At 46.9% G+C, this 13,572-nt stretch overlaps 1 protein-coding gene across 9 annotated transcripts in view; it reads left to right on the top strand.

Annotated features, from left to right (window-relative positions):
- Positions 1 to 13,572, top strand: part of KCNMA1 (potassium calcium-activated channel subfamily M alpha 1) — a 717,414-nt gene that overhangs the window by 508,852 nt on the left and 194,990 nt on the right. For all 9 annotated transcript variants that reach the window (XM_057308339.1, XM_048218924.2, XM_057308341.1 and 6 more), the window contains exons 10-13: positions 1,371 to 1,481; positions 4,016 to 4,121; positions 5,858 to 5,940; positions 9,488 to 9,557. In XM_057308339.1, coding sequence (XP_057164322.1) covers positions 1,371 to 1,481; positions 4,016 to 4,121; positions 5,858 to 5,940; positions 9,488 to 9,557 — 370 coding nt within the window. The remainder of the gene's footprint in view (positions 1 to 1,370; positions 1,482 to 4,015; positions 4,122 to 5,857; positions 5,941 to 9,487; positions 9,558 to 13,572) is intronic.

Raw genomic sequence — 13,572 nt, forward strand, 5'->3', positions numbered from 1 at the left:
ACTTAGTCAAGCACCAAATTACAACGAAAGGGCAGGCTCTTGTAATGGCATCTAATGGAACATTGCGTAAGTGATCATCACTTCCTCCCATTATGAGCTGCCTCCAGCCAATGAGCTTTCTGCCTTATTGGAATGTGCACAGAGCAATTATGAGGTGCAAGGGGCCTAGCTATTCTAAATTTTTTCCCATGAAATTACCGTGCTTCCGTGTTCGCCACCTGCCCATGTCTCAGAGCCTGGCCAGGGATTCAGCCTCTGGCCCTAGCAGCCCGAGAGGCACAGGGACCGGGGCTGAGCCCCTTGCTACAGTCTTCTTACTTGAAGCCAGCAGGTTTCCTCTTCACAGTCGGGCCCCAGCTTTGGGTCGTGGGGCTAACGCTTGCACCAAAGGGTTTAGTCCTGATGGAGCATCAGATAGCAAATGTCAGTGGCCACAGGGTAGACAGATTGGTTCAGATTCATCAGATGGGTCCAGAAGCCCAAAGATGTTGGGGGGATTGTTGTCCCAGCAGTTCTGGAAAAGAGGCTCTTCTCCTCAGGGGAAGCCACCATTTCCAGAAACAGAAATTCAGACCTCTCTGGATCAAGGCAAACCGTTCCAGCCTCATCCCTTTCTAGCTTCTCTCCATCTTGAAGTAAAATGCTTTGGCTCTCGTGGAAGTCCCAGGCACCCTAGGGAAGCAGCTATCAGGGGACGCACAGCCTGCGGCACGATCTCCGATTCCATAGGCGTCCCATCCCCATTTAGCCCTGAGTAATGCTCACTTACTGTAAAGTGTTACATGCCCCCATTGTCGGAGAAGTTATGGCGGAAAAATGCAAAATTTCCTTTTTACTGCTTATGGCCAGCAGAGCCCATAACGTGTCAAGCTGCACATTAGCCACCCTGATAAAAGTCCGCTTTCTTACACACAAAATCATCGTTTCAGCAAGATTTGTTATCTCATTACCTGATAAGCTCTATGTCATAAACCAAGACTCATTCGGTAAATCTCTCAAGAGGACGCTTTGTGGGCAGAAAGGGAAAGATATGAATCTGCAAGGGACTTGATAATGCAGCATTTAAGCACAAGCATAATGTCACTTATTGTTAAATGCATAAAACCACTTGGCCAAACGGTTGGGCTTTTAATAGGATTTTGTGCAGCATCAGGTGAGAAGCCATATGCCTTTTCTGCCGAGGAGTCTCTGAACACCTGCCAGCACCGCTGCTTTGCCTCACGGCCCTCTGGGGATGGGAGCTGGGCTTTAATTGAGGCCTCGGGAGGAGACGAGTGCTTCCCTGCAGCTGTGCGCTTCCTCTGTCTTGCCTGGGGTGGGGGCCGGGTCAGCGCGGGGCTGGCCCCATCTAACTGGCTTCTCTTATTCAGGCACATTGTGGTCTGTGGACACATCACTCTGGAGAGTGTTTCCAACTTCCTGAAGGACTTCCTGCACAAGGACCGGGATGATGTCAATGTGGAGATCGTCTTTCTTCACAAGTAAGGGCCCCCTGCTGTTTCAAGACCCTCCACCCAACCCGGCACTCTGAGGAGGACTCCCTGAGCGTCTGTAGGAGTGGTGGTGCGGGGGGGCCACGCTGGGGGGCAGTGCAGAGTTGAATCGGCCACAACCCCTGGTCGCCTCCTTGGAGAGGACAATATGGAACCAATGGAAAGGGAACCAACCCATTAGTTCAGTGGTGAGAACGGCTCCTGCCTCTGTGGAGGCAATTCTGGCAAATGAGAACGAAGTTCATTGTGGGTCAAACACGTCATTACTGTCCCATCAGCTGTCTGGATCGATTCGATCCAGGTGTGTCCACAGTGTCTGGTGTGGAATGATTAGCTGTCTGGTGTGGATTCTTTGCAAGTGCGGGAGTGACAGAGCGGCCAGGCAAGACACAAACGTAAGAGGAAGCAGGGTATAAAGTACTAATAGCAGCTGCAACAACAATTGCCGTTTCTAGAACCCTCAGTGTAGGACTGGTCCCTGTGCTGGTCCCCGTGCATACTATCTCTCCTTTCGTCCACACAGGGAGTCAAAGTACATGCTGTGAACTCCGAGTATTCCATATGAATCTCGCCGAAGAAGTTATTTAACCTCCCCGGGCCTTGGGTTTCACATTCATAAGATAGGGAGATCACCATGGTTTCATTCTACCACTTAGGGAGAATGAAAAGAAATAATCCATGTAAAAAGTATGCAGAGCAGAATCAGGCACACAGTAAGTGCTCAATAAATGTTAGCTGTTATTGTGAAAGGTAAACTATATTAGGTTGATAAGCAACTTAGAAGATAGGTCTTTTTATGTTTGCTGTACAGTTGAGGAAAGAAAGACCTCTCCTTCTGCTCAATGTTGCTGGGATTTTTAAGCTTCGTCTGATCCCCTTTTAGGTAAAAGTTAGTCTGCCACAGGGATAGAGAGTCTGGGGACTTAGGCATGTTGACTTGGGTGGCACTGTCTTCTTCTTTGATGGAAATGGGACAAAGGGAAAAGGGAAAAGGGACAAAGCTTATGAGTTGGCTCCATAGGGGGTTCACTCAATCCTGCTCTGAGATCCCATGGAAGTTGACTTCCCTGTAAGCTTCCTTTTGACATTTGTTTGCAGAATACCAAACTGGGCACCATGTCAGAGCACCAGCATTTTGCTTCTCAGCACTGAATTCTCCAAGTTCTGAAAAGACCAGCCAGGCCACGAGCACAGGAGCAGAACTCACAGATCCAATTCAGTGCTTAGCCTCTCATTACCAGCTGAGGGGCCCGTCCTCTGCAGAGCATTATAGAAGGTTCAAGAGAAGTCGTGTGTGTAGGTTCTGCCCTCGTATTGGTTGGGCATTTCAAGATGAGCACGTGTGTAGCAATTAGAGCTCAACATCTAACCTGCATTCACAGACTGAAGTCAGTTTAGTCAAGAGGCAGAACTGTACCAGGCATTTGCGTCAGGGAGAGACCACCATTTCTTGCATGACCAGGCAGACTTCCCAAGAAGGGCCTGACCATAACGGATCTCAAAGACTGGTGCGATTTGCACAGGCTCTGTTTCTCTCTCACCCACTGCTTGAGTCTGAATCAACAAGCCGGCGGCTAATGCTTCACTTGCTGGGATTCACCTTCGTGTCCCCAGCATCTGTCAGTGTCAGCATTGTAGTAGATGGCCCAGTTAATTAACCTCTTGAAGCTTTGGGTTAATAACATCCCTTCCTTTAGGGTTGTTTTGAGGTTTAAATGAGTTAATACTTGTCAAGTGCTTGGAATGGTGTCTGCCACATAGTAAATGCTCGAAAACATTAACAACTTGTACTAAGTACTTAATGAATGTTAGGCAAGCGTTGACTAACCCAGTTCTTGGTACCTAGTAGGTTCAAACCAACTATCGTCTCCCAGCACCTAGCCTGATACCTTATAGAATAGATATCTTTCATCTCTACAGAAGTAATAAATGGATGAATAGGTCAATCAGTGTTTTAATCCTTGTCCTACAATGGGAAAGGTGTCTGTACAGCTCAGCACTAAGAATGATGAATAGCGTACACATGTATGAGTCAAGAACAGTACCAAGAGTGAGTTAACTCTGTCTGTGGCTGCTCAGAGGTGATGTGTTTTGATCCAGGCCCTGGGGGAAGAGAAGTCCATGTGGCTGAGAAGCAGAGAAGAGACTTTGAGGGAGGAATGGCAGGAGACTCTGCCAGGGGAACCTTTGACTAATCTCTGATGTCACAGCTCAGTCTCTCTATTCATAAAATAGAGACTCCATTCCTAACAAAGTCGAAGACGTTTCGCCTCACAGGTCTCAGACTTTGTAAAGACCACAAGCCTCTTTATTTTACCTTGGTACTGGTTTGGGTTTTCAGTGGCCTGGGGTTTTATTTCTCTTGAGTGTGAGCCTTTTATTTCTGGTAAGAAAGGGGGCTACTTTGCAGGTGAAAGCCTTTTTCTAGGTCTTTCTCTTTGGAAGTCAGAGAGAAAGAAGGCCATGGAAGCAGAAATACCTGAGTCTATTATATTAATGGCTGTTTCTTCTCTCCCTGCCAGCATTTCCCCTAACCTGGAGCTTGAGGCTCTGTTCAAACGACATTTTACTCAGGTGGAATTTTATCAGGGTTCAGTCCTCAATCCACATGATCTTGCAAGAGTGAAGGTAAGAAGGAAGAGGTGACTTCTGCTTTTACTCCATCTGAGAGGGGGATCGACTCTGTGGTGAGGGCATATGCCTCCTAGGATGGCCAAGAGTCCCCTCCACACCCCTAATGAGATAAGTCAAATGCCACCAGCCTTGGCATCACCCTTCCGCTGGTCCCAGAGCTTCATTCCGCTGGCACTTGCTAGACCACTTCCCTCACTTGGGCTAGTCATAAAATGAAAATTATGTTGCCAGTTCCTCCATATCAGCACTCCTCAAGGAAGTAGACCAGTTGTAGGGATTCAGTAGACTCATTTGCAACATAATAATCAAGTAATTCCCATCTTAAATACTTAAGTTGTACTCAGTGTAGCTCTGAAATCTATTATTTACATTGGAAAGGAATATGAAGGATAAAGTATAAATAAAATTCTACCAGGCCGTAAAACATTTTGAGCTTCCCTTTTTTTTTTCTGCCACAAAGACTAAAAGCGCAAACTAAACATGCAGATATCTGATATCATTTGGTAAAGGGCTAATCTTTCATTCCAAAATCTGCTAAGTTAGAATCTTCTTATGAAGCAGACCTGAGGCTTATAAAGGAAAAAGATACAGCAAAGTGGCATCTGCTACTTTGCTCATTTTGTGTAGATTTTGTAAGCACATTCAATATTTGCATGGCAGTGGGTATAGATTAATATTGTGAATCCACTGACATCTAAATGCAAACTGTGGTCACTGCATAATTTAGTAAATAATGTCATTGGCAAACATGAATAAGCAGAAGGATCTGGGTAAATTCTTTGAATATTAAAGAAAACTAGAGACAATTTGTGACATGCCATGGAGGAAACCATGGCCTCCCACCAAAATGCAGGAATGGTCTATTAAGTACAACATATCAAGTGAGACAGATTGCAGACCTGAGCCAGCATGAGAATTCTTACGCTTATAGAGTCTGGTTAATCTTAATATTATCCAGACATGATCCAAGTTATGACTAATGTGAAATCTAATGAGAACTTGGAGAAAATAGTTACTGTTCAAGGACCTAATTTAGATGCAAGTAATTATTAGCATAACGCATCATTCCCTCAAAGGCATAAATCTTATTTTGGCTCGTGTTTAGATAAGTCAGTAGGTTTTGAGGTCATCTGTAACACACCCTTTCATACACATAGATGTGTTGTCTTTCGAATATCTGATTGAATACTAAACAATCCCGAGTTGTTATCTGATTTAGGGCTCTTACTTCCTTCTGTTCCACAGTTAAGATGTGAAAAAGGTCAGATGAAGGACTTTGGAGTTTCAATTTCTGAATCCCCGACTATTCAGCTAACTTGGTAACCTGAGAGAAGGGGTTTAGCTCACCTAACGCCATTTCCCGACTAGAAAAATTAGGATGATGGTGTAGATTCGTTGGTTGGGAAAGGAGGCGGGGGGAGGGGAAATGAAAGGCTTCATTAATTGCTCTTTAAAGAAACCTGGAAAGATTACGTCTAAGTGACTATGCAAAATGAAAAGTGTAATTACCAAGGTACGTGTTGTACCCTCGAACAACAACAAGATGAAATGTTTATACCCTAACAAGAACTTGCAACCTACACTTTTGACAAAAACTATAGTCTCTCAGGATTATTTTTTCTTCCCTTGCAAAGCACCAGATTCCCCAAAAGCTGTCAACAGAGAAAGACGGCAACCAAGCATGGCTATTTATATGTTTGTGTTCTGTGATTTTCCTTTCGGTGTCTTAGATAGAGTCAGCAGATGCGTGCCTCATCCTTGCCAACAAGTACTGCGCTGACCCGGATGCTGAAGACGCCTCCAACATAATGAGGTAACATTGGGGGAAGCCAGGGAAGGCTCTGCGCATGGCACTCTGCGGCCCACTGGCTGCCCTTTTGGGTTCTCTGCAGAGCACCACCTCTGTGGGAACTTCTTTCTCCCATAAGCCACCCTCTACCTTGCCACAAGCATAGGTCCAGGGGGAGCCGAGGCACTGGTGGCTGTGGAGAGCAGTGACACAAGCCATTGTTGACAGGAAGCTTATCCTTGGCAGATGGGAGCCCTGGGGCTCACAACTGGTCTTGGGTGTGAGATGTTTCAGACAGGACTAGGAAAGAGCGATTGAGATGGGTGTAGGCCTGCAGTAAGATACCATTTTCCCTAAGGGGGAGTGGACCTGAAATGACTCCCTAAGGGGGAGTGGGTGATTTTGTCCCCAGAGGACAGTTAGAAATATCTGGAGATGTTCTTGGTTGTCATAACGAGGGGATGCTGCCGCTCACATCCCGGGGGTAGAGGCCAGGGATGCTGTTCAGGATCGTCCAATGCACAGGGCAGTCCCCACAGCAGAGAACTGGCTGGCCGCAAGCGGCAGTAGTGCCAGGCTTGAGAAGCGCCGCGTGTCTGCAGCATGTGGGTGGGTATCCCCCACCAAGCGGGCTCCGCTGATGAGCTCGTTTCAGCCAGTTTCCCAGAATGGAACAGTGTCTTCACTGAAAGCCTTCTCAGTGCTTTTAATACGAAAATGCTCTTCTAAGATAATCTTCTTCAGAGAACTTATCAAACCTATTTGACTCCAGCCCCCCCCCCCACACTTTCTTTACGGAACATCTTTGGGTGGGCGGGGGGCACACTCTGGAGAACACCACCCAGTGCCCTCCTGGAAACGGGCAAAACCCATGGAAAGCTATGACCTGGCCTGACCCTGAAGTGGCTGACCCCCACTCCTTATTCTTTTCTCCTTTCAGAAGAACGCTGTTCTGTGACGATGGAATATGCCAAAAAAGATATTTGGCTCCGGAGAGTTAAAGCCCCTTAGGATTCTTCTCCCCTCCTGTGTCCATTGCAGAGTAGTTAAGAGGGCTAGAAGGGAATCATAAGGAGATGCTTCTGGAGAGAAGAGATGAACTAAGAGAAAGCATTTCCCTCCTACTACATTCCCAAGAACTCTTGCCTAATTGTGAGCAGCCATGGTCCAGCCAGACCGCCCGGCCTCTCCCCACAGCTTGGTTTGCTGTGGCCTGGGAATTCACCTGGGGTGAGGGCTTGGGAAGTTGCATCATCACGATGCTCCCATCTCCCTTCCTTTGCTTCCAATCAGTGGCCCCAAGTGACAGGAGGTGAGGGAACTCCTCTGGTGCATTGGGGATGAGCACATCTTTTCCTCGGCATCTGGTCCCTGTGTCTGGCAAGAGACATCTGGCACAGTGTTCTCTTTCCCCCACGCTTTCCTTTGGCAATATGCTTTCGTGCAGTTGATTTAAGGAAGTTGATGCATGGACTCCTGTCTGCATGGGCTTGCCCTCCTGCAGGGAGGTGGTGGAATGGGGACATGCGTCCACACCTGGGTCCACCCCCTAACTAGTCACAGCTGGAAAGTGACTACAACAGCTCAGCGATGGGTGCTTCAGTGACCCTCTCCCTGGACGAGGATTTCCAACCTTTACCACATTTTTGTGTCATTTGAAATGATAGAAACGTAGCCTTTAAGGAACTAGGCTTCCTGATCTCCAGATTTTCAAGCATAAAAAACAAAAGAAGATAAAGTTGAATGTGTGGACCTCCAGAGAAGTTTGGGGCTAGTGCTTTTTTTTTTCTTCCCAAAGTGAATAATTGAAATGAGTAATAGTTTGGAAATGGGCATTTCTCTTAATTGCAATATTTCATTTGAGCGCGGGCTGCAGTAGGGCCAATATGAAGGCATGCAAGTTATCAGGGTGTTTGGCATGATGCCACCGCATAAAAGTTACAGGACAAAGGTAGCATCAGAAATGTAGTGAAGCCGTCCATTAACCGGAATCAGAACTAAGGCCCAAGCAGCAAAAAGAAACGGAGAGTTCAGGGTTAAAAATTGGGCTCTGTCTTTCCCTTATTTGTATAATCCTCCTTTCTCCTTAGTTTAATGAGACCAATCTGCCCGTTTTGAAATTAAAATGTCAAAGATCCATTCGAAATGAGCTAATGCAGAAAACCCACAAGGCTGTGAACTGAATTCCGGGGGTTGACTGAGGCTCGAAGTCCTTGAGTTATACGCAAGAGCCAACACAACACTTTTTCAAAAATAAAATGAATTCCTTCAAGTGCAAAAGCCCAGGGTGAATTTGTGCAGGAGGAGGCTTCTGTTTGATCCATTTCCTAAATTCACATGTTGCAGCTTTTCAGACAAAACTGCTCCCTGCCTGCCTTCTCTCCATTCTTGCACAAAAAAGGAATGAAGCGTGGAGACGTTTCTTGGTGCGAAGTTTGTGGGGGTGATCCTAATAAACGCGCTGGCATTTCTGGTTAGGCTTGGGAGGTGGGCCGTTCTGTGGAATTCCATTCTTTAGCCTTCCTTGTCATAGAAGGAAATGTGCAATGTCACCTCTGACAGAGTCGGTAATGACAAAAACCATAACTTACACGTGGAGAGAGCTTTTAATGATTTCAAAGCATTTCCACATCTGGTCTTTCATTTGCTGCTCATACCAAAGCCTGTGAAATAAATAAAGCAGGTACCATTGCCCCCAGTGTCCAGATGAGGAAACAGTCACAAAGAGCCCAGGGATTTCCTGAAGGTCACCCAGTTCCTTAGTACAAGACCGGGACTGGAATCCAGGTGTTTCTATTCTTCTACTTGTAGCTCAGTGACTGTCTAAGGGAGCAGAAGCGAGGGGTGGGATGGGGGAGGGCAGTGGTTCATAGGGCGTATAGACTGAGGGCAGTTTGCCTGAGTGGTGGAGGGGTGGGGAATGGAATTTTCTACCAGACTGAGGCCCCTGCCAGGCCTTGGTGTTTATTTCCAACCAGCATGAAAGCCATCATTTAGACACTATTATCTATCGAAGGCTGAGTCATTGATCCCGTCGTAAGAGCCCTGCTCAGAGATCATTTTTGTGAGTGGCCGTGTGTGTGTGTGTGTGACAATTAGTATCATTTGTCAGTCTGCTTGTTTGATTTGTCATTGTTGTCTCAAGTTGTTAACTTGGAGAAGTGGACTCAGAGCAACAGGCTCGTCCCTAAGGTATGTGAGATTGCAAACCTCCCTTGGCCCCATGGGTTGAGCTTGCCTTATTTAGATGTCTATGGAGGCAGTAAGGCCGTGACCCCTGCTCCGGAGCCCCTACCCTAGTACACACAGGTTCACACGCCGACACCAAGGCACCGCAGGACCGCTCTTTTCTTTTCTGCCCAGGGCACAGTCTGTGGTCATTCTGTTGATTTCTTTTTCACACTGTACAGTGATGGACACAGTTGAACTTGGCCCTGTGCCTGCAAGCCCTTTGCATGGGCCTGGCTGCTGGTCCTGCATTCACTCTGTTTGGGTGCAATCAAATTCGTGTTCCCATCAGACCTCAGGAGTAAGGCAGACCTTGCCTCAGCTTTGGTTCTTTCTTTTTCAGAGTAATCTCCATAAAGAACTACCATCCGAAGATAAGAATCATCACTCAGATGCTGCAGTATCACAACAAGGTAGGACAGCGAGAGCCCCAGCCTGTCCCAGGCTCAGAGACGCACAAGTGCGCCCGGTCTCTTTCCTCTCGCTGTACAGCTGCACGTGCACACACATGCACGCACGTGTGCACACACTGCTGTAATCCAAAGGCCTGGAAAAGGGGTGCTGGGTAAAAACCTCCCCGGGGACTTTCTTCAGTGCAAACACCTTGTTTACTGCTGGTCACTGGAAGGAAGCATCTGTTGGACTCCCAGGGTCTGCATATCCATATAGTCTTAGATCTCATTTCAACAACATCCACTTTTTATGTGCTCCACTCACGTCTTCACAGTATCTCCTGACTCCCTGCTATGTGGTCAGTGCGCTACCTGAGCTCCCTAACCGCCCCCCCCCGCCGGGGTATAAGTGAAGGAGTCCTTCCTTGTGGCAGTCCAGGGGTGGACAGTGTCGCAGGCAAGAGATAGGGCTTTTCTACCAGAGACTGGGTGACGTGGCGGAGCAGAGCACGTGCGGGGTGGAGAGTGTGGAACACGACGTTCTCAAATCCAAGAGGTGAACTGGCTTGGTTGAATTCAGGAAGAAAGTTGCTCTCCAGAGATAAAACATAAAGGAATTTTCCTTGTGTTCTCTTTTCCAAGGGAATTGGAAAGAAAACAAACGGTGGAGCCTGTGTTGTTTCCCTTGTGATTACTTCTCAGTCTCTCATTCAAAGACACTGCTCCTTCATGCGGCCTGTCGCTGAACTCCCAGGGAAACAGCTTTGGGGGAGGGAAGGTGGCACCTTTCTCTGTTCGATATGGAACCAGTTATTCCCCGTAATGAGGCTAGGAAACCCCGGGCTGCTCAGTACCTGGAACCAGGTGTCCTGTCTGAACGCAATAGCTCCCTGCTGGGTTATGAGTGAGCGTGTGTCCCATCTTAGAGGCCATATTCCCTACGAAATAGGCAGTCAGGTGACCCAGAGAAGACCCAGTTCTGCCAAATGCACCAGTGCCATGCCATTATTTCTTAATTGCTGGCAAGTGCTGCCCCATTTTGCTGTGTGGAGGCCCATCAGAGGCCCTTGTGGACTGGGGCCTGCTGTCGGCAACTGGCCTACCACTCGGGTCTGCTGCCCACTGCCCAGCCCTCGGCAGGTGGTTCTGCTGCAGTGCGTGTTGCCCTCCAGCCAGTGGGCTTGGTGGTGGGCACCAAGGTCCCATTGTCCTGTTCGTCTCTGGAAAACCCAAGGACACGGAAGAGACAAAGTGAGGATATCAGGGCCCCACGAGCATCAGTCTGGAGAAGTTTCTTGACAGCAGCCCCTGTAGGTGGAGGTGAATTTTATTAGCCAGGCTGTGCCTGGTGACAGCTCCTTAGGCAATAAACTCTTCTTTCATTTATGATTTAAATTTCATTTAGTGTGGGAGTGCTTTAAGCTGTTGTTTAGGTTTTTGGCTGAATTTAGATGGAATAGGGAAATTAATGTTGTATGTTTAGAAAGGGCTGTCAGTTCCTTTTTTTTTTCCCTTCCAATGAGTACTGATGCTGTCTCTTCAAGAAATTCAGGAGGGTTTCAGCTGTGATCTCCGTCAAACTCCAAGTAGCTCAATGGACCCAAGATCTGGATGGAACCTGGTCAGTACTCACATGCCCATAGCAAGCTGAATGTCTTTCACAAACCTTTTCATGGTAATTACTCAGGAACAATGATGAAGGCATCAACCGGCCCATGCCAGTTTGCTGAAAACACATTTTTGTTTAGAACCGCCCCCATTTTGAGGGGTTTCAGAGTCAGGCAAAAATCATGTGTGAGACTTTGCCCCTGTAAGATGAGTAAGGGTACAAGGGATGGAGTGACTTTGGCACAGGGCATTTTTCTCCATCATTTCATTTCTCTCTTCTAGAGGGAGCAAAATGTCCACTGGTCATTGTCATTTCATTCCTCATGGAATTGCAAATGAACCCTTGTCACCCTGCCTTTTTTATGCTATTCGTGAGATGCTCCCACCTTCTCTTTAATCTTGTTTTTCTTCCCATTGCCTTACTATATTATTTTTCTTCCTCTCTCTATACTTTCTCTTCACCCATGACTATATGCCCAGAGATCTCCACCCACTAAAACTTGTTTTCTTGAAAGAACCTGGTGTATGTGTGTAAACTTTTGTTACAGTCAACATACTTCAAGTGATAGTTAATTCCGTAATTGGATATGGGACTTAAAATATAAAAAATTCTCAATTCCCTGTGCTCTGATGATGCTGATATTCCAGGGCCTAGAGGGATGTAGGCAAGCTGCCTACTTTCTCTCGGTGTAAAACTGGTCCTGAGTTTGTCATCACAGTAATCTCAGACATTTGTGGCATATTTTTTGGTTTTAAAGGAGCTTGACATCCATTATCACATTTAGTCCTCATTTGACCATCTGTGCATGCTAGTATCCCAGTGTGACGTCAGACTGGGAGTCTATACTCTCTCAGACAAAGCAGCTCTGGTGGGTACAACTCATGGTCCCTTGGCAGGCAGTGAGCTAAGGACAGAATGACTAACTGTCACCTTCTCTTTAAATAGAGCCACACCGCACTGAACCAACCTGTGGTTCCTCACAGTAGGCCTTTTAGGAGGACTGATGTTCTCTAAAGTGGATCTGATTTCGTGGAGAGAAACACTCAGCCCAGCCATCTCTGAACACAGAAAGAAGATAGTACAGGGCACTCATTTCTGATTTGAGTGTAAATGTCTTGAAGCTTTTCAAGGAAAGAACAGTTTATGATATCTTAGAAAAGTGTCACTTCTGATGACTTAGCTATTAATGGATTTTTTATTTTCCAAACAGATTTCTAGAAAAAGAGGTCTTTGTCTGGGACCTGGAAGCCAAGTCCCAATGGCCCAATGGTGATGCAAGTTCTTTGAGCTTTCTCACTAAAAACCCTTGCACGCTTGGGCAGTAGTGTTAAAGTGTTTTCTCTGAAATGACTTTTGGTCCTTATGGTGGCTTCCTCAAAGTTGTATGTATAGGCAGGGCTGGAACTGGGACTAGAATTGGCCTCTCCTGGTTTCCCAGGAGAGCCTATTTTCACATTTCTTCTTCTTGAGATGAGGAGTGGTCCAGTGGCTGATCAAAGGGAGATCTGGTCCACTACACCAGCTTTATCAGGCCTCATTCTCCAGATCCAGCATTTGCCTCTAGACTCCTGTGCAGTTATGCTGGCATCTTCCACTGGACCCCAATGTCCCTCAAATGAAGGACAGAGTTGCCAGAAACAGAAGATTCGAGTTCCTGGTGAAATTTCTTCTCTTCATCTCATGCACACAGATGTTCCTCCTAGCCTTTGGTACATCCCTCCCTGCTCCCTGCCCCAGAGTTAGGGAAGATATGATGGCCTATAAGAAGAGGCCATATGGAAGCCTGAGAAATGCAACAAACTTGACTTTCCCATGTAATAACATGTAAAATATGTCTAAGGAACTCAAACCAGATTGGGACATGGGGGACCCAAGGCCCAAAAGCCTGGACTTCAAACCTTCAAAAACCTGGCACATGGGGATATGAGAAACTCTCCGGAAAAGGCTTTGTTTGTTTGTTTGCTTGCTTGCTTGAAAGTGCCAAGAAGGGGGCGCCTGGGTGACTCAGTCGTTAAGCGTCTGCCTTCGGCTCAGGGCGTGATCCCGGAGTCCTGGGATCGAGCCCCACATCGGGCTCCTCCGCTGGGAGCCTGCTTCTGTCTCTCCCACTCCCCCTGCTTGTGTTCCCTCTCTTGCTGGCTGTCTCTTTCTCTCTCTGTCAAATAAATAAATAAAATCTTTAAAAAAAAAAATGTAAGTGCCAAGAAGGTTATGTGACCTTCAGATCTCCTTTCACACTCAGTGATTTTCTTGTTCATTACTTAGATCTCATTTCTCCTTACTCTTGGCAGATGACACAAAGGCAAATGAGTATTTCTCCACTGAGACTGGTGTTTCTCTATGGTGCCAATAAAGGAGGAAGGTGGCCTTTGCGAGCCAGTGAAGAGTAGGGAGAGAAAGGGGGTGAAGGGCAAGGCTATCCACTGG

This window comes from Ursus arctos, unplaced genomic scaffold (assembly GCF_023065955.2).
Source record: "Ursus arctos isolate Adak ecotype North America unplaced genomic scaffold, UrsArc2.0 scaffold_7, whole genome shotgun sequence".
NCBI classification, from domain to species: domain Eukaryota; kingdom Metazoa; phylum Chordata; class Mammalia; order Carnivora; family Ursidae; genus Ursus; species Ursus arctos.